The 20,107-nt window shown below is 41.5% G+C and overlaps 1 protein-coding gene across 1 annotated transcript; it reads right to left on the bottom strand.

Annotated features, from left to right (window-relative positions):
* Window positions 1-749: 749 nt before the first annotated feature.
* phex (phosphate regulating endopeptidase homolog, X-linked) lies at window positions 750-19,854 on the bottom strand. The gene is made up of 23 exons (XM_069159763.1): window positions 19,740-19,854; window positions 19,337-19,466; window positions 15,820-15,876; window positions 15,550-15,711; window positions 14,702-14,785; window positions 14,090-14,316; window positions 12,981-13,049; window positions 11,764-11,880; window positions 11,458-11,541; window positions 10,622-10,764; window positions 9,967-10,060; window positions 8,564-8,692; window positions 8,274-8,375; window positions 7,133-7,210; window positions 6,843-6,946; window positions 6,649-6,707; window positions 6,324-6,378; window positions 5,396-5,463; window positions 5,142-5,272; window positions 4,843-4,908; window positions 4,465-4,569; window positions 2,968-3,044; window positions 750-2,868 (listed from the first exon to the last, which is right to left on the bottom strand). Exons 2-23 carry the CDS (start codon window positions 19,458-19,460, stop codon window positions 2,766-2,768), a joined length of 2,238 nt encoding a protein of 745 aa, XP_069015864.1. The 5' UTR covers window positions 19,461-19,466; window positions 19,740-19,854; the 3' UTR covers window positions 750-2,765.
* Between the last annotated feature and the right edge of the window lie 253 nt (window positions 19,855-20,107).

Below are 20,107 nucleotides of genomic sequence, written 5' to 3'. Positions count from 1 at the left end.
CGCAAAACATTTTTCGAACTCAAACCTGGAGCCAAAATGTCAGACGGGGCAGAAGGAGGCCGTGGTGACTGTAAGCGAAAGACCAAAAAAAAAAAAAGCGGACTGGAGTCGTTTTAGAGTTCTTGTCTACGTCAGCGATCGAAGCTGCCGCTGACGATGAACGTAAAAGCCGAAGAGTGGCGGCCGGGGGCCAGATGTTGCTTACACATCTGGTAAAAGCAGATCTTCGCTCATTATCATCCGTCTCACTTACTCTCTCTGTTAATCAACCCAACACACGAACACCCCATAATAGACTGGGGGGGGGGGGGGGCACTGGACTGTTTTTGTAATTGGTGTGAATTAATGAGACTGCCGCTGGTGTTGCCGCAGATACAAGTCATTAATGTCCCCCCCCCCCTGCTGGGTGCCATGAACTGGAGGCCACACGTGCAAACACGCAGGGACGTGCGCCTGTAACACAGGATACGTTGCCATGGGAACTGCTGATATAAATGAATGAGATGTGATGCATGCGCTGTACGCGTGTCTAATAGCGCGGTCCAGAGGGTGGGGTGGGGTGGGGAATAAATAAATCAATAAATGGACATGCTTTCAGTCGCGATCGCAATCTCTTTATGCGTTTTGTCCGCCATCCATCAGCGCCTCTTTATCCACCTTCTGCCAACTCCCTTCTCACCGCTCGCCGACATTTTCCAACTCCCCGTATCAATCACGGCAAAGTTATAGAGGTGACAAAAGGTACAGCGTAATTTCTCAAGAGTTTTTATTAGAACTTGACAGAAACCAAACAACAGAAACAAGTGATGATCACAGCATACAAAGGTACTGGAACTATGTCATAGAAAAGTTGTGTGTAAAAAAAAAAAAAAAAAAAAAAAATCCATCACATTAAGTTTCAAAAATATTATATTTCAAGATGAACTCCAGCAGATAACAGTAATGACAACAACAATAAAATGCTGATAAAGACACGTTATAATGTACCGTGGTATCGAAAGAAATGGAGAATAATAATGATCGTTGACAAATTCCTAAAGCCGTGTATGTTTAACAGAAAAAGCTCCCTTCTAATCCAAATTCGACAATTTGCTGCCTTTTTGTCATTTTATATCGCGTTATGAACACATTCTGGAAAATACACGGGACATTTGGTTTGGGGGAATTTCATGCACATTTTCATACATTTCCTGATTTAGTTTTTTATCCGAAAAGACAGCATCTTACAAAAATAACCCGCGAGCACTATAGTTCAAATAGGTGGGTGATGTTAAAATAATGCTATTTTTATTCTACTATCTTCATCGGTGGACATTATTATCAGGTTGCACCATGAAAATTTAAAGAATATCTTTGCCGGTTAAGACTTTTGTGTAAAATAGTAAACTAATCTACTGTTTATCTTCCAGTTTAACGGATTGGAAGTTATTTTACATTGAAGAAACTCTCAATTTAACAGTTAAGGATTAAGTCAAGTTTAGTCATAATTAAATTTACCTGCCAAAGATTTTGTTTTATTTCATAATTATTTGATCAAATCTCGTGAAATACATATTGTAACGTCAGCTCTATGTAACCCAGCTAGATCAGTTAACTTTACCGCACACCTGGCAGATAGATGTAAATAAAACAATAGTTAATCAGGTAAATCTGAGGGGAGGAGGGAAATAAATACTAACGAAAAACTATTTCTGGTGAGAATTATTTAAATATATATAAAACAAAACTTTGAACACTGATCTTTGAAGTATCTCGTGTCTTATCGGCAACTACTGACAGACATTTCAGCCGTAGTTTCCTTCCCATTTTCTGGCATTAAGCACGCAGTGTGCGATGCTGCTGTTATACCAGAGCAACATCAGATGCTACCCACAGAGCTGGGGTGTGTGTGTGTGTGTGTGTGTGTGTGTGTGTGTGTGTGTGTGTGTGTAGTTTAGTGACAAGAGACACAAAGAACAAACGAGAGCGTAAGTTTGAGTGCTCGTCGTCCTGCGAGTTCATTTGCATCGAGATGAATAGAAACGTCTGACGACGAGCAAGAGGAACTGAATCTGACTCCTCAAAAGGAGATTTTGTTCCCGCACGCGCGGTCGTAGGTAGTTTATCGTCACGTCAAGTCTCACAAATACTCCAGCAGGTTGACGTTTTACCTTTTGAAAACGTATAATCACAATATCCCCCCCCCCCCCAAAAAAAAGAACAAAAAGTTTGATTTCTTACTTGATTTCATGCTGAAAATATGAACTGATCTTTGGTTTACAGTGTTCAGTAATCAGGTCGACCTGACGTATCTGCGTCCTACAGTTGCCGTAACGTCTGCGATATATTTTCCTGATGAGTACAAAAAGTTGGAGCCGTTGTACATTTGCAGTGATGCTAATAATGAAGCTCTGCTGTGGTATAAGAGTCACTAAAAAACAGCCTGTAAAAATGTTTTTTTTTACAAATGCTTCTATAACCCATAACTAGGATCCTTTACAAATGGCTTCGGTCATTTAATGTATGCATCGACTGCAGGCCGTGCAGTAAATATACCTGTGAATAACATTACAAGAGTTTGTTAGCCAAATCAAAATGGCCGTAGTCTCAAAAATGTTCCCCTCTGACCCAAACGCGACGTTTTCAGGGATGTAAACGTTTCAAACGAGGACAGTTATGCGTCTTCTTCTTCTTTTTTTTTTTTTTTTTTTTTTGCGTTGCTCCCTTATCGTGATAACTACGTCCAGCGTTAACAGCCCGGTTCGGTATCAAGTTGAGGTCAAAGGTCACCACACCCGGCAGGACTTTGCTCCTCGGTTCATTGCGGACGATTCGGGACAACTGAACGCTTTCCGAAACTCCTCGTAGTTACTCATGGCGCCGATAACCCTGAAGGGTAACCGTGATGGTAGAGGTCAGTGTGGAAGAAGGGTGCCGTGGAAGTGTGTAAGTGTGTGTGTGTGTGTGTGTGTGTGTGTGTGTGGTCACCTGTATTTCGGTGGACTGTGAGCTCCACTCTGGACCTGCTCCCTGGCTGCCTCTGGTCTGTACGCGTTACATCGTACCTGCACCGCACAAACATATTAAATTGACCGTGTGTGTGTGTGTGTGTGTGTGTGTGTGTGTGTGTGTGTGTGTGTGTGTGTGTGTGTGTGCGTGTGTGTGTGTGTTAAAGTACATCATTTCGTCCCTGCCTGCAAAATTTGGCAAAATTCCTGCAACTTCTCTGCAGTTAAACGTATTCATTACAAAAATATCTCCTCATTTACAGTCAAGTACGACTCTTCGACCTCGACACATCATCCTCATCATCATCATCATCATCATCCTCATCATCATCATCATCCTCATCCTCCTCATCCTCATCATCATCATCCTCATCCTCCTCATCCTCATCATCATCAAAACAAACCTGCGTGCTGGTTGACTGTAAAAGCAAACAAACATCATAACTGTAAGTGACAGGCTTTATGATAAATGATGGCGTCGTGTAAATCGAGCTACCAATTGTTGCACCTCCCTGTTCCATCCAATAATACAGGAAGTTTTAAATGAAGCACATTTCAAACAGCCTTTATGTATCCTGCCGGCAAGAAGAGCTGCTTGGTTAAAGACATATCTCTTTACTTTAGCCTTTAACTAGTTACTCTTGAAGCTCTCTTGCACTTTCAACTATCGCGCCTTAAAAATGCATATTGCTTATTTTATATTTGAACTGTATTTGTGTTTAATTTGATCTGCTTCTTATGCATCTCATTTCATTCCGATATTTTGAAATGTTCCTTTATATCTGTTTTCACGTGAAACACTGCACGTCATTTTCTTGCCGTGAAGCACTTTGAGCTGCATTTCTTGTATGTAATGTGTTGTACAAATAAAGTTTGTTGTTATTATTATTAGTTTATTGTGTTTGACTGGTCAACATGAAAAAAAAAAAAGGGGGAAAACACTGCGTATTGAGTACAAAACAAGCGTCCGGTTCATTTCTACCTTCAATGTGGTTATTGTGGCTCTATGAGTCGTATTATTGCGTAACGGGGCCACCGGTACGACTTCCCGGCCGGTTCCTTCCCCCCCCCAAAAAAAATGAGATTTTGACGTTTAGTTTTTCACATTTTAACCAAAAGTAAACACTGAAAGCAGCCTCCCATTTTGCCAAATGCATTAAGGATCTCCACCCAGGATATCGTTCTGTCCGACCTCATCAGCCTGAATTAGATCAGCGCGGCATTCATCCGCCCACAACACCGCTTCGCTTCGCTCGTGCGAGGCCCCCCCCCCCCCCCCCCCCCCCCCCCGATAACTTGTCAGTTTGCCGCGTGTCAAACCGTCAAATGAAACATCAGCCTTTTGCTTTTCCCCTACTCAGCCCAAACAAAATGCCAGAGTCCTCCAGGGAAACGACACGAAAATCGCTCGTATCGGACGAGCGGGCGGTGGCATTGAGAAAAAAAAACAACAACGATATCTTGTGCGTGTCCTTACGTGTGCGTAGCTCACGAAGAAGAGCTGGTTGTTGTTCAGCTCGACTCCAGGAAGCAGCGGCTCCTCCGCACCACCTCTGCTCTCATCCACCCACCGCCTGTACGCCTACACAAACACAAACACAAAAAGTTTTCTCAGTTGGACTATTTTTTTTTTTTTTTTTTTAAATGTGACATCTGAAAGAGGCAAGTCCTTTTATACACACACACACACACACACACACACACACACACACACACACACCCCATTGTGAGTCACACGGACTACAGGTAACGAGTCGGTTCTTGTACATTAGGTCAAAAGGACCTCCCTGAGAAAAATGTTTTTCTATTCGGAGACTCCTTTTTGGAGTTCCTGTCTCGGATCGCGGATCGTTACCCTGAACGCTTCTCTAATCCCTCCGTTGTCTGCGATGTTTTCTGCCAGAGTCCTCTTACCGCGCACCTACAGAACAAAACACAAAGCAGAGACTCTCGCTTTAAAAAAAAAAAAAAAAAAAAAAAAAAAAAAGTGACAAAGACAGCTTGAAAAATTTGACATGCAGAGTGGATTTATTCAAAGACCTCTCGACTTCTGAAAAGACATTTTTCACTGTTAATGCTTTTTTTCTGAGCGGAAAATCCTTCTACTTTTTCAGTCATGTAAAATGGGACAGATTTAATTTCCTGGTTTCTTACATTCAGGCCCGCCTCCCCCCAGTAGTAGTTGTTATACTGCTCAATCACACAGTGGGTCTTCTCGTTGAACGCCGTTACAGACGAGTTGCTCCACCACTGGTCCAGATTGCCATTTTTGTCATACTTACGACCTGTTCGGGGGGAAAAAAAAAAAAAAAAGCACAATACAATGAACCAACCGCGTCATTTAGCGTGTTAAATAAAAAAAATAAAAAAATCCCTCGCGTAAAACGACCGTTCTGTCCTGCTTTTACCGTTATTGTCAAAGCCGTGCGTCAACTCGTGTCCGACGATCACGCCGATGGCGCCGTAGCTTAAAGATCTGGAAACAAAGAGGATGGCGGTTAGAAATGAACTCCGGTCAGACCGGCATTTAAATCAGCTCAATAATGTGGAAAAGAAATGATCCATTTCGGTGAAATCGCTGCGGGAACTTATTATAACGTTCGCAATCAAGCTTAGAAACGCCGTCGCTGACAGCTCGCCAGCCCGAGAGGCTAATTTCCTCCTTCACAAACTCTTTGTTTAAACGATCAAAAAAAAAAAAAAAAAGTGCAATGTTGACGACAAATCGGCAGGCGGATTAAAGAATACAATAAAAAGGAAACACAAAGAAGCTTCAGAAGCTGTAGTGACTGAGCTTCTCACGAAGCCTCAAGAAACTTTGTATGAATTTGACTGTGCTGTTGCCACTGCGTGACGTCAATCAGACATATCTGTACGAGTCAGGTACCGTCATCGTATTCACTAGAAACACACAGAAGTTTGCTTGAACACCCTTTTGAAAAAAAAAAAAGACGATTTCATATTTTCACAGCTGCAATAAATAAAAATACTACAGATTAAATAACACATATAAATAAAATACTCTAAGCAGCGTTGATCTGACTTTAACAAAAAGACATTTCAACCCTCCTTCATTATTATTTAAAGCAGGTTTAGCACAGTCCAGTCCAACGTGGGCGTTTATTTTATTTGCCGATTTACTGTCGGTTTCAGGATCTGTGAAGCTCAAAAGTAAGAATTTTTTTTTTTTTTTTTTACTCTGCAGAGGATGTGGTTTTTCTATCAGGAGGCTCACGGCAGAAAAATCCTGTAATTAATTCAGAGCTCCACACTTCCTCCGGAGCAAAGCACTTCTTTGGTCTGCCAGTGGAGCGTGTCACATTTCTTTAATCTCACCTCGGATACTCTTTTCCCCAGAAGAAAGGTTTTTGAAGTTCTCCCGCTGGGAATCCTAAACAGGAAAATCAAAATAGTGTATTTAAAAAAAAAAAAAAAATAAATAAATTTTAATGGTCGTGTCTCTGGCCAGACAGAACGTCCCCGCTAAAGGTTGCGTCATTTTCATAAAGAAATGAATAAATCTAGACACTGATTATTATTATTTATTTTTTTTGGGGGGGGGGTATACTAGTCGGATACTTACCCTTCTGGCTACAAATAACTGAATGATTCATATATAATGTAATGAACATGCGTCTCAGAAATCCATCGTATATCTTACTGATTTGATTTGTGGACGAACTGTAGAAGGCGTTCACGGTCGTCGGGTTTGTAAACCACCTGAAACCAAAACACACACACACACACACACACGCGAACACACACACACACACACACACACACACACACACATTATGATGAGTCGACGAAAGACGTGAAAAAAACCAAAAACTCGCGCGGCGAGTTGCTACTCACTCTTTTCGCGGGACGCTCTTTCGGAGCCAGTAGATGTCGGATTGGGCGATGAACTTCAACGTTTGTATCACGTTACCGTAGTAATCCTTCTCGTTGAACTCCAGCTAAAAACATGGACGCAAATGCACGCAGTTTACTTTTCCGCAAGTAACCCGAAGCTTAAGCTCAATTTTGGGAGGAGTTTTATAGTTTTTTTTAAACATACGGCAGCGTCGTAGGTAAACGGGCGACAATCTTCCAGCACACGAATGTCTTTGGGTCACATTTAAAGAACTCGCCGCCGTACGAACCTGCTTTAAGTCTTCGTTGAGGTAGGTGTCATTCAAAATAAACTCGGGGTAGCCAACCTTCGCCAGGACCGCGTGAGCCTTGAGAGAGACAGAGGTTTTTTTTTTTTTTTTTTAAATGGATTATTTACATAAACATCAAAAGCCTTTTCTTTAGTTGAAGTACATTATTCCATTACAGCATAAATAGATATAAAGACAGATATAGAGATACGGTGACGTGCCATTATGAAAATCAAAAAACGCTGACAGAACAAACTTCATATTTTAAAGACTCTCTCCTGTAAATTAGCCGTTAATGATGACGATAAATTAAGCAGAATTGTTCTCCAATGTAAAAATTATTTTTTTTGACTTTTTATTTGTTGGTTTAAATCCAAAATGTCTCAGAGCAGTTATCCCGCAAGTCCTAAAACATGACAGGAGCTGAAGTCGATAAGAAGTATTGAGTTATGAGGCCAAAATATAAATGATTTCCTAATTAGGTCACTGTGGTCACATTTGTTATTGCGACCCAACCCGACTGTTGTCTCCTACTGTAGATGCTACTCACGGTTTAATCTAATATGTTTTGGAGGAAACATCATTATGTCCCCTGAAAACTGCAAAAAAAACCATTGTGCAGGTTTTTAACAAATTAAAACCGCCGTTTACACGCTGCACCCTGCAGCTCTTTAGGTTTAGGCCACAAAGAACGCTTCGGATTGTTTTAATTCAATATTTCGAAAAAGACTCAAACCTGAAAGCGAAACGGAGATGACCCCCTGTTGGCCCCCAAAACAAAATGGAGGCTTAAGCTGAATTTAAATTTGGGGTCAGCTAAACATCGAATTTGATCTAATTTATGCCCGGACGTTGGGCAGCTGTTTTTGTGCTACTCCGTTATGGAAAAACATCTGCATTTATTTTCAACGATTAATTAACTATAGATTATTAACACGGCCAACTATCCATGAAGGAAATTGTTAAAAAAAATTGTGTCCCGAATTCAAACATTTTAGGTTTAATTGTTATAATTTAGATTTGAGAGGAAAATGTTTTTGTTTTTTTTATATTTGAGACCTTGAGAGCAGCTGGGATGAGACGGGACGGAGGAAATATGAGGAAATAAGATAAATATGAACACGGTGATGTCGGTTCTTGCCTTATCTACGGCTCTCTCCTTCGTTTCCTGATCCATCCATTCGTTCTCCTTCTCCAGCATGTCGATGAACGCCCAACGTATGCCGTCGATCAGCTCCTCCATCTGAGAAGCGGATTAAAGACGCGCAAGATTCAAATGGGAGTCATCGCCATAGAAACACAACGTTAACTGCCTGACATCGTCTCAAGGCGGCGCGGACAAAATACGCTTCGACGCGCGCATTTGCGACACAAAAAAACCCCCGAAATTGAAGAGTGCGATTGTCGTGTCGGGGGGAGAACCACACGCACCATGAGCTTCTTGTCCTCCTGGAAGTGCGTGTTGACGAAGAGGCGCCCGGTGGCGTAAACAAGCGAGTTCTCGACGTAGTTAACGCACTTATCCCAGCGCGGGGTCAGAGAGGTGGTTCCCGTGGTTACCTGGGGAAAGAAAGAGATGCAAGGTGACATCGTCCTCTTCCTCCACAAACTCTTTGTTTAGGACCCCACGTAGGGTCGCTTCAGACCGGGACGCCGATCTCTTCATAATTCATACATGGTGGTAAAAATAGAAAAACTAAAAAGTCGTACTCAACTTCACATCTCAGCGCTCCATGATTACAGTCATGTTTGGGGACCAAAAAAAAACAAACAAAAAAAACAGCTTGGAAGAAACTGACAAATCTTCAAGTTCTAGTGATTTGGATTTAGTCAAGCAGAGAAGATGTAAGCTGAATATTTATGAGGTTAAAACTGCGTCCCAGTTCCACACGACATACTAATTCGAGCAGGGTATGAAGAAGTCGTCTTGCTTGTGTTGTTGAAGTGACATTACGCACATACACAAAAACACTTCTCGTGATTGACCTTGAAAAAACTTGAAATTCACCTGAAGTCTTTTTTTTAAAATTTTTTTTAACTAAAAACCAAAAGTACGCCCTCTAATTTATTATTATTATTATTGTTTTTGGATGTTCAAATTCCTTTCCGTTAAATGGACCTCCAAAAATACTGAAATCTTGAAGCCTATTTATTTGTTGGACAAAAAGAAATTCAATTTAAATATAGAGGCAAAAATATTCTGCCTATAGAATATCCACCAAACCTTCAGCTACAAGTACAAATACATCAAATTACATATAAACTGACTGAAAAAAAACCACGATATTATAAAGACAAGAACACAATCCTGTATTTCTGAAGACTGTATAGAGTTGGGAAACATCCAGTTAAACAGTCATCTGTCGGTGTAGTCTGTGGGCACATTTAGGGAAATTAATTTTGTGGTTGATTTATAGCTTGGTGAATAAACTATGTAGTTATAGACTAAAGAAATAAATCTGCCAACAAAAAGAAGAGCAAAAAAACATTTGGTCCCTCGTATATATTCACTCACGTCAGCTCCTCTTAAAAATGTGAATAGCAGTAATAGAAAACTTCAGGATGAAATAAAACTATTGTGAATGTTAAAATTAAAGCAACAGCAAGCAAGAAATATAAGTATATATGGAACTTGATGGTATAATTTAGACCGGATTTGTTCAATTTGCGCACAAGAAGTAAAATAAGAGAAACTGGAACGGCTACAAGTCTTTTTCTTTCTTTTTTTTTTTATCAATTCATGAAGGAGAATTAAAATCCTTTCAGTTTAACGTAAGAATGTAAACGTGACCCGCATATGGACATAGATATTGGAAAAGGCTTTGTGCACCAACCCGGGCGTAGTCGAGGTATCTGTAGAGGAAACGACGGCTCAGAGTCGTGATCCGAGAAAAGACTGTCCTCCACTGGACGTAGTTAGCTACCGTCCTGGAGAGAGAGAGAGAGAGATTAATTAAATATAATCTCATTATACATTATAAAATACTTATATTGAGCGACGGGAGCCCTCGAGCTTCCGTGTGTGTGTGTGTGTGTGCCTGTACATGTATCTCTGTGAGGACCAGGCTGAGTTTCAGACCTTGGGATTGAGGACATTTTGTTCGGGGCTTGTAGGACTAAAAAAAAAAAAAAAACCCAGCAGTTTGCTATTTTGAGCCAAATATTCAGTCGTGAGGATTTGATGGATTTGTTTGCCGAAACAAAACAGCGACGTTAATATTTGAAAGACACGTTAGGCATTTGGGGAATTACGGTATAACAGACGTCGTTCCTGTTGAGTGTTTCTGTAATTACAGGGCCGGATTCACTCGATGCATGTGTAGGATAATAACTTTACTCACTTTTTTTTTGTTTTTTTTTGTGTGTGTGTTTTTTTTAAGTACTGAGGAGGAGAGAAGAGGATTATTCATTTGTATTTGCGTGCTTGGTGTGTTTTATGAAACCTTTTATGAGCTGTTATTTCACAAAGACGGAAGTGCGTGTCCGTACCTGGGATCCGTGGCGTTAATGAGCTTCACGAGGTCCTTGAAGTACTGCGGAGCTCGGACGATGACGTGCTCCGACGAGGAGACGGACCGAACCGGATCGCCTTTCGACTCCACCACAGCTTTTACGAAAGCCAACCAGTCGAACTGCAGACAGACGGAGGAGAACTTAATGAAGGGAATGAATTTTTGTTGTTGAATGATATTTTTCAATGATCCAAATCACCTGTTGTGTCTCCTTCAGGATCTCCTTTAGAGTTGTGCTTTATTTTTTTGTATACAATTTTATTAAAATGTACTTCTATGCTCTTAGTTGTACCATAATTACAGAAATCAAATAGTTTTTTTTTGTTGTTTTTTTTACTTTTAATGGGATTTTTGTTTTTTTTAACTACATTTTGCAGAGTTGGATGAGGAGATCAACACCTCTGATTTTCACACTTTGACTAAAGTGTGACTAAACAAGTAGTGAGCTACTTACGAGCTTTAAGGTGTTACTTCGGAGCCGTGTCCCCTTTTTCAGTTTTTGTGCTGAGCTAAGCATAGTAATGCCGACAGTACTGACATATTTATATATATATATATATATATATATACGTGACATCATGATCTTCTCTTCTAACTTTTGTAAAGAAAGCAAATGTCCAGTCGTGTTTGTGGTCCAGTCGTGAGTCCATGAAAAGAAGAACACAATGTAATATTCAACCGATACACACTTTTGTTTTTACGCAGACCTCTAAAAACAAGACCGTACGGTACCGTGATGTGTTTTTCAAAAAGAACGAAGGTTAACGGATTTGATTTCTTTCTGGTGACGTGTCGTTGGTGTATTTGAGGTACCTGCGGTATGGAGCGCTGCAGGCGAGACAGCGAGTATTTGTTGTACATGTTCTCGCTGGTGCGGTTTTCATACGGAATCAGGATCTGCAGACACAGCGAGAAACGTCATCGGCACATGAAAATTATTTCCCCCCTTTTTTTTCTTTCTTTTTTTTTTTCCCCCTTGTGGTCGAAGCCGGTGAATCAGCATCGTGTTTCACACTCGATGAAGCTGCGTTTTAACCGGCCCACCGACCCGCGGAGGCCCGATAATTAATTTTACACACATTAAGCGAGATTAGGATCTGTCCGACGTGACGCGCTTACATGAGCCACTTTGGTCTCGAAGGCGAGAGCCTTCTCCATCTGGGTCAGAGCTGTTTTCTCCGGGGCGCCCAGCATGACAGCCACGTCCACCATCAAACTGAGCAAGGCCGCGCGATACTGCAGAGAGAGACGGAGGCAGAAAAAAAACCCAAAGAAAAATGTCCTTTATTCTTTCATCGCTGTAAGCCACCGGACATCAACCAAGCCCTCATGTTTGCACCCACATACACCAGTACTGCCTCAAATATGTATGTATTAAGAAATACAATTTTCTTAAATGCTGTATTTAAGTTCAAACACTGGCTTCAAAATAGAGTCATATGGGTAAATCAAAATCTGTACCACTTTCTGACAGGGCAGCATTTCTAAAGGGATCATACGTTTTTAATTAATAGATTAAATAAGAACAACTTTTGTGCTGACGGCTGCTGGATAATCCTCCACTCTTTAGCTCTTGACTTCATCCATTTCTAAATGCTTTATTAACACTTACAGCTTGACTAGAAATTAAGAAACCCAAAACTCTTTATTAAAAGTAAAAACTAATATGTGAAAACTAATTTAACTAAAATCAAGAAAACTAAGCTGAATAACAGTGCAAATGTGTCATGTGAAACTGGATAATTACCGAACAGAAACACTCAAAGGTTATTAAAAAAGTTTTTTTTTTTAAATAGTTAATTCAAAACACAGAATAGAAAAATGAATAAAAGCGGTTCTAATTATCAATATTTCCAACGTACTGCACTGTTAACTTTTGTAAAAATATCAACTTAGTCAAATGCTAAAGTCTGTCATTGTGAAAATTAATAACAAGTTTTTATTTGATTATCCAAGATCACTTATCAAATATTCGCATAAGCTAATAATTAACCAACAGTACTGTATGTATCTGTAGTTATGAAGGATAATATTTTCTGTTAGATAGAAGAGTAAAACTGAAAGTGTGTGTTAACAGCATGACAATGAGTTTCCAGCTGAGAAAAATTAATCGCCACCGCATACTCGATGCTTTTTTTTTTTTGTTATTCTGACTTAATGAAGCAGATATTACGGGAGCAATCAGTCTCAGCTGCCTCTTCTACAATTAAAAGCTTTAATTATAACTGTGTGCCATTTAAGGTAATGTTGAGATATACCAGTGCCGAAAAGTGTTTTTGTTTTTCAGGAAGTGTGTTTTTAGTGCGAGATGTGTGAACGGTGAGGCAGAAACTCACCGCCTGAGCGGAGGAAGTGTTGGTGATGTAGTCTTCCCTGGAGGGCAGAGACAAGGACGCCTGATCGAGCTGCATGGAGACAGAGAACACGGGTTAGCTTTGGCTGCTGTTCATGCTTTGTTGACCGTGTAACTTTTTGCAGCAACAAAAAAAAAAAAGAAAAGACACCTGCAAAAGATGTGACCGAGCACTGACACTGAATCCGTCTCTGCCTACATTTCAATACTACTGTTTTTTTTGTTGTTGTTTTTTTTTCATCTCATGCTTCACAATGTTTTTATGATGGAATAAACCTCCGTTACACCTTTTTCTGCGTGTTTATCTTTTGCATCTTCTTGATTTTTCCAACGGTGACGCTAACGGCTTGTGAACTGCTGTTCTGAAGCCTGAAGTTCGGCATTTTGCCGCTTTGGAGCCAGAAGTGACCGTATTTGAACGAGCTTAGAGAGAGATTTGACTCGATACGATTGGGAACCCGAGGGCACTATGCCCCGCCCACCTTTAAAAGAAACCTGACTGCGCCACAGGCCTGTCAATCAAACAGACCCTCCCTCAAAATAACGCATTTGTTTTAGGCCTAATATCTAAATAATGACGGGATTATTTCCAGATGGACCGCCAGCAAATGTATAAGCAGAACTGGCTTTGGCAAATGACACCATTGTGACTTGTAGAAAAAACTTGATTGACTTTGTATTTCATGAGAGAAGTTAAATGGGAGACCCATGGAGCCCAGAGGCTTTTTGGAGCCGACCCCTAGTGGCCCTGGGTGGTATTGCACTTTATAGCACTCGGACCAATTTCTGTACGTTTCTGAGTCCAGCAATAACAAGAGCAACACACCATGACCGCCTTCCACAAGAGACTGAAAACGCACTTATTTTAAACACCCTCACGTATCTATAGAAATCAACAAAATCTTCCCGATCTCACTAATCAACATGACACGTCGTTTTAGTTTTATCGGTACAGAAATCAGAATGTCAAATGGACGATTTGCGGTTGGACTTTGGGGGTTATGAGTCTGACTAGTCATCAAAATGTCAAATCGTAAATGTCAACTCGCATCCAGTCTTTTAACAACAAGGAGTGATCTCCGGATGTCTGACCTTGATGATGTAGAGCGAGGAGTTTTTGTCATCGGGGGAAACGTACAGGCGGATCAGGACGCTCTTGCTGTGCTGATTCCTCATCTCGGCCAGCGTCTTCAGGAGGCTCCACTTACTCTGAGACCACTGGTACTCCCCGCCGAGCCCATCCCCCACGACCGGCCACCGAAACTCGGGCTGCTTCAGCGTCTTCAGCATCGGCCTGGCGTCCATCCCCTCCAGCACAGCTATATTTAACAGGCACAAAAAAAAAACATGATTACATTCAGTCTTTACTGATATTTCCTATTTTTTGACTTTTTTTTGTTGAGGCGTGCTATTTCTAAATTGTTCCCCTCGCGTATCTTGCTGCTTCTGCAATGACCTGAATCTGTCATACAGTTGAATAAACCAATCTCTACTACGTACTATCACTATCATGTGTGCTTACAGTATCTCTGTGAGAACGTTTCGACTGGATAAGAATTGCTTTCAGGGGTTGAGGGTCGGACTTTATTTAGATTTTGCTTTAAGTGTTGGGAGTCAGGCTCGGTTTGGGGCTAGTTGAGACATCATGTAAACACAGTTCCCGCAAATCCCATATACAAACCCGTGTGTATGTGTCAGACTTACATTCATTCATACAGGAGCGGTAGAGGATCTTGGCTTTGGTCACAGCCTGCAGTTCATCAGCGTCTGAAGGAGCTTCGAGTAACTCTGGCAGACAAAAACAATCTGTGTTTTGCAGCTGCAATAATTAACTGAATGAAAAAATGTTTGGACGTTTAGCGTTTATGTGCTTTTCTTTTTTGTTTCAGTTGTAACAAACGCCCTGGTCGGTCTTGTGAAATGAAATGGACACAAGTGAAGTCTTGCCTGGTGAGTAAGTGATAATAATAATTTAAGAACGATTTTACGAACAAAAGCCTGCGCGCTACTGCATATGTGAAAAAATTCAAAAGAAAAAGTCTTTAGTGGTTCCGGAGGTAGCTGCATGAAATCTGACAAATGGGACTTAGTTGGTTTAAAATCTACCATTTAAAAAAATCCAAAAGGTGTGTAGTTAGAAAGAAGTGAGCTGACCTCTGCAGCCTGCTCATCATCTCCGCTCAAGGCTACATTAGCCGCTGCTATCACAACAAACTCAACCGTATTGTCGAGTTGCAAGAGGAATGTACGAAATTTAAAAAAAAAAAAAAAGGTTATGTGCCTGGATCTGCTGCATTGATTTTTATCCTCTTTTAAAACACTCTTCATGAATCTGGAGTGCTGCGCTTTCGAAAAACCCAACTTTTCAATAGATGAAGATCTTTGACCTCGTTAAGCGGCGTCTATTGACAGACCGATAACGGAAAAGCTCGCTTCTTTGGCTTTTCATTCGTTATGTTTAAAACCTCTTTTGAGTCAAGTTTTGTTCACGTCTACTCTCACGGAGGGCTGACGAGGACGAGCGTCGATGAGAAATGTAAGGCCGAGCGCACCTTTGAGTCGGATGTCGACGTGCTGCCGCAGCCACGGGTAGATGCCGTACGAGGACGAGTCTTCGGGAATCGGGTTCTCCTTTAACCAACCTCCACAAGAGAAGCTGTAGAAGTCCTGGCAGGGGTTTACGGACCGGTCCATCTTACTTAGAACAGACCCCGCTACGGAGACGAGAAAAGAAGTTTCAATAACAACCTTGAAGCGCCAAAATAACTCGGGCCACAATTCATATATTTTACACTCAAACCCAAGAAAACGTATTTCCTCACCTGCTTCGATGCATTCTGGGGTCAGACAGAACTCCTCCTGACTGGACTTTTCAGAGACTGAGGAAGAGGAAAAGAGCCGACGTTGAAGCTCGAGGACCGAAGTGTAAAGTCACGACCGAGAGTATTTCCAACCGACGCAGAACTGTTTGCGATCTCCTACAAATTAGTGGAAGTGCAGGCTGGTTCACCCGAGTGGTTCCCCGAGTGGTTCCCCGAGTGGTTCCAACAGAACTGGTTCCACAACCAGAACTGTGAATGTTATTTTGTGCAACCTATTGGTTTGTTCGACAGAAACTCAACCAGAATGGGGGACGAAATGTGCTAAATTGCGTATTTTGTTTAAACATCAAATTAAACCCTAAAATAATTCAGTTTAATGTTATAATAGACCAAATAAAATCTGCACATTTGAGAGGCTGAAAACAAATGTTTGTCATTTGTGGGTTACATTTTCAGTTGAACGGCTACTTGTTCTCAACTCTGGGAAAAACAATGCAATTATGTTTTCTGAACAAATAGTTTCACATTGAAAATGAACAAAATTAAAAAGTCTCTGAGAAGGCTCATAAGACAGAAACATAAACAATAAAATGTACATTTTACATGTGTGATAAAAAGCCAGTTTGGATTAATATGGTATAAACAATCTGTTCTTCATAATAAGCACTTTTTAAGGCTTGAATTTTTGCTGATAGTAGCTCAGTTATAGTTTCACTGCAATGTCTTACAATTACGGTGCGGTATTACTACATTTACCAAAGGAAAGACTCTGAATACCTCCTACGCCACTGGTTATGCAATAATTACTCACAATGATAGTGGTTATCGGAGGGGAGTGAAGTAAAAGACGTTCCCACATCCCACACTTCATCAAAACGGGTCAAACACAGACCGAAGTGCGGCTGATACAGCTGGCGGCCGCTCGGACAGTAAACAGATATGCCTGTCTGCACTTAGGCATGTCAGAAATTAAAAATGTGATATCCCTTGCGAATAAAGTTTATTTATCAAGTCAGAAGCAAATCTTGAGAACTTTCCAGAGCAGCAACTACGTCTGTCGGTCGTGAGTAATCAGAAAAACCACAGAAAGGCAGAATAAACCACCCGCTTGTTGACGCTACTCGTAGTGAAAACGCAGGTTTACTCATCTGGCTTCCACTTCCGCAAAGGTGAGCAGAGGCCTGCCTCTCGAACCGCCAGGGTGGAAACCAGCGCTGTGTGCATTGTGGCTGCGCACGGCTGACAGATTTAGAAACCGTCATCCCCCATTGTGAACGGATGAGCGGAGCGTTACGGAGCTGCGACGCAAAACGTCTGACCTTTGCGGTCCGCTGGTCTTGTTGTCTGGTTGAGAGCTGCATGTGAGGGTCGCCCAACGTTCGAGGCCACTTTTTGCACAAATGCGTGCATGCGCACACACACACACACGCCTACACACACACACACACACACACACACACACACACACACACACACACGGTGTCAACCCTGAGTGATATGCTTGGCCTGGAACAAACTCAACAACTCCCCCCCCCCCCCCTCCATGACGGCTCCATCAGACACCCATACACAGGGGGTTTAAACACACACACACACACACACACACACACACACACACACACACACACACACACACACGTGTAGACAAACGCATCATTTCAGAGTCACACTCGAAACAAAAGTCATTAAAAAGTAAAAAAGAATGACAGAAACCACTTGGCATTCCTGTGTCTGGGTCGTTCGCATGGCTGGAGACGGGAGAGGAGGGTGAGTGCGTGGGGGACTGCGTACACAGGCACGTAACATAATTACACTTCAATGCCACCACAAGAATGCTGACTTCCCACAATAGCAAAACAAAAAAACAATACTTACCCCACCCCAGAAGCACACGCACCCTCCCAAGCCTCGACCATCCTCGCAGCACTGAAGATACCGACGCTATCGAAGCCACTGAAGCAGTCCACATAAAAGTCTTAAAGGAGTAATTTGACATTTTGGAGAAATCTGAGTGGTTGACAATAAGAAGCTGAAGTTAGTTAGCCTAGCTTAGCATCAATTCTAAGTTTTCAAAATCTGCTCACTGGCACCTCTAAAGCTCACGAATTAGCACGTGAAATTAAAAGCACAAATACAAAAAAAAAAAAAAAAAAAAAAAAAAAAAAGAAGGTCACTGCTTCCACCCAAGAAACAGTTCAGCAACCAAACCGCTAGGCTAGCTGTTTAGACTAGCGTGTATATGCTAAGCTAGGCTAACTGTCTCCTGGCTTGAGCCTCGATTGGTGGAATCGATCTTCTCGTTGATCTCACGGACGACGGAGCGAATTAACATATTTCTCAAAATGATTTCTTCACAAACCCAACGTTTAAGCATACGGAGGACGGAACCATTTCTTAGCATCCTGGTACTGACTTTATCTTGAAATTAGGATTTTTTTTTTTTAAATTTTTTTTTTGATTGATCGGGTAAAAGTAATCTCTGTTGGGAATGTGGCTCCACCACAGAGGTGCTTTAAGGTAAAATTGAAAACAACTCCGGGAAAATAAGAGAAGCTGCCAGAAACAACACAATTGTTTCGTAACAGAAAAGAAAAACTTGGATTGAACAATCAGTCAGCAGGAAACATCTGGAAAACAAACTCCAGATGTGAAATAATCTGAAACTAAAGCATTAAAAAAACAAAAAAAAATACAAAAAAAACCAATTGTTCCATCCAAGAAAAAGTTCCGCACCAAACCGCCTCCAAAAAAAACCCCACAACTTCTCATTTCTATACTTACAAAACAAGAGGAGGGGAAGCCAAACTCGGATCGAACAATTAGGCAACAGGAAACATCCAGAAAAAAACACTCTGATTGCAAATAATGAAGTGCACTGCATACAGCACTCCTAAAGTGCAATTGGTTTTTTTTCCCCATTATTTTGAGCTTCATTTATACATAATTATATTTCCTTCTGGTTAAAGGGTGCTAAAAAACATTGACTTACACGTCACCTGTTATGTGAATATCTTGTTTTCTAGCTGGACTACTGGGTCTCTTGTCTCTACGTGACCTGTACATTTCTGAAGGAGTCAAGACTTAATTAATGTGCTCTGCCATCTATAAATAAATAACCAGACGCAGCTTACCCTCTGCCACACATTTCCCCTGCTAATTTAATTTTGCATTCTGCTGCAAACACCCGAGTGAGTCCTTTCCGTCTTTTCCCCCCAGAGTCCAGTCTGTCTCCCATCGTGCACTCGGGAGACGACGAGGCTCTTTGCGTGTGCGCGTGGGCGTTCGCGAAACCTTACATGACCCAAAAATAGTTTGACACAAATTACCCGCGAGCTCTCCTCCAAGACCTTTTTCCTCCCGCCGGGGTGCTCGGTGGGTTATTTACAGTCTGCATGTACTATAATCTGAGGACGGCTTGCATGACTGTACCATACATCAGGTTCCTTACAAATTATAATGTAGCATGAGGGGAAAATGTGTATTTGTGTGTGTGTGTGTGTGTGTGGTGCGAACTTACCCAGTATGAGAGCAAGCAGCAGAGCAGCACAGAGACACACACACATGGCCAGAGCTATCTTGTAGAGACGACTGCTGCCCCTCTCGGGTTTAACCCCGCTGCCACCTAAATGGTCCAGCTCCATGGTTTACTATATCACACACACACACACACAAACACACACACATCAAAAACACACTCACACACACAGGTCTAAAAGTGTGGAAGCAGGCACAGAGCAAATCAAATAAAGAGAAAAAAAACACCAAAAAAAAGACCAAAAGAAACTGTGAAGAAATCTGACCAGAAAAAAAAATAAATGAACATAAATCGAAGTTATGGTCAAAATTAAATCCAAAAAGTTACAGTAAGATCTCTGAAATAAAAAAATAAAAAAAATGGTACTTTTCCAACACTTTCTCACCTAATTTAACTTGATTCACTTCTCCCAGTCTGTCTTGCTCTCTCTGCTGCTATTTGTCTGTCTGCAGCGCCTCTAACTCTAACTTCAGCCTCGAACTGTTCTTCCCTCCATCCATCATCACTCCTCCTCTCCCCCCAGCACTCCTCCCTCCCTCCCGTCCTCCCTCCCTCCCTCAGGGAAACAGGAGCATCAGTCCTCCCGGTGAGATGAGCAGAGGTCATTTTATTATAAGAAAAGGACTTAAACAAAATCACTGGAACAAAAACCCAGAACCAGATCTGCGAGTGCGTCTGTGAAGCATTAAGCAGCAGGCAGCGCTCGTTAAGGGCGTCAGCGTACATGTGAAACGCGGTGTTTAATCTCGGGGG

This window comes from Embiotoca jacksoni, unplaced genomic scaffold, assembly GCF_022577435.1.
Source record: "Embiotoca jacksoni isolate LCO1_2020_lvr unplaced genomic scaffold, fEmbJac1.0.p SCAF_25, whole genome shotgun sequence".
NCBI classification, from domain to species: Eukaryota; Metazoa; Chordata; class Actinopteri; family Embiotocidae; genus Embiotoca; species Embiotoca jacksoni.
The sequence above is the reverse complement of the archived record's forward strand: the minus strand, read 5'-3'. Positions and strand labels throughout refer to the sequence as shown.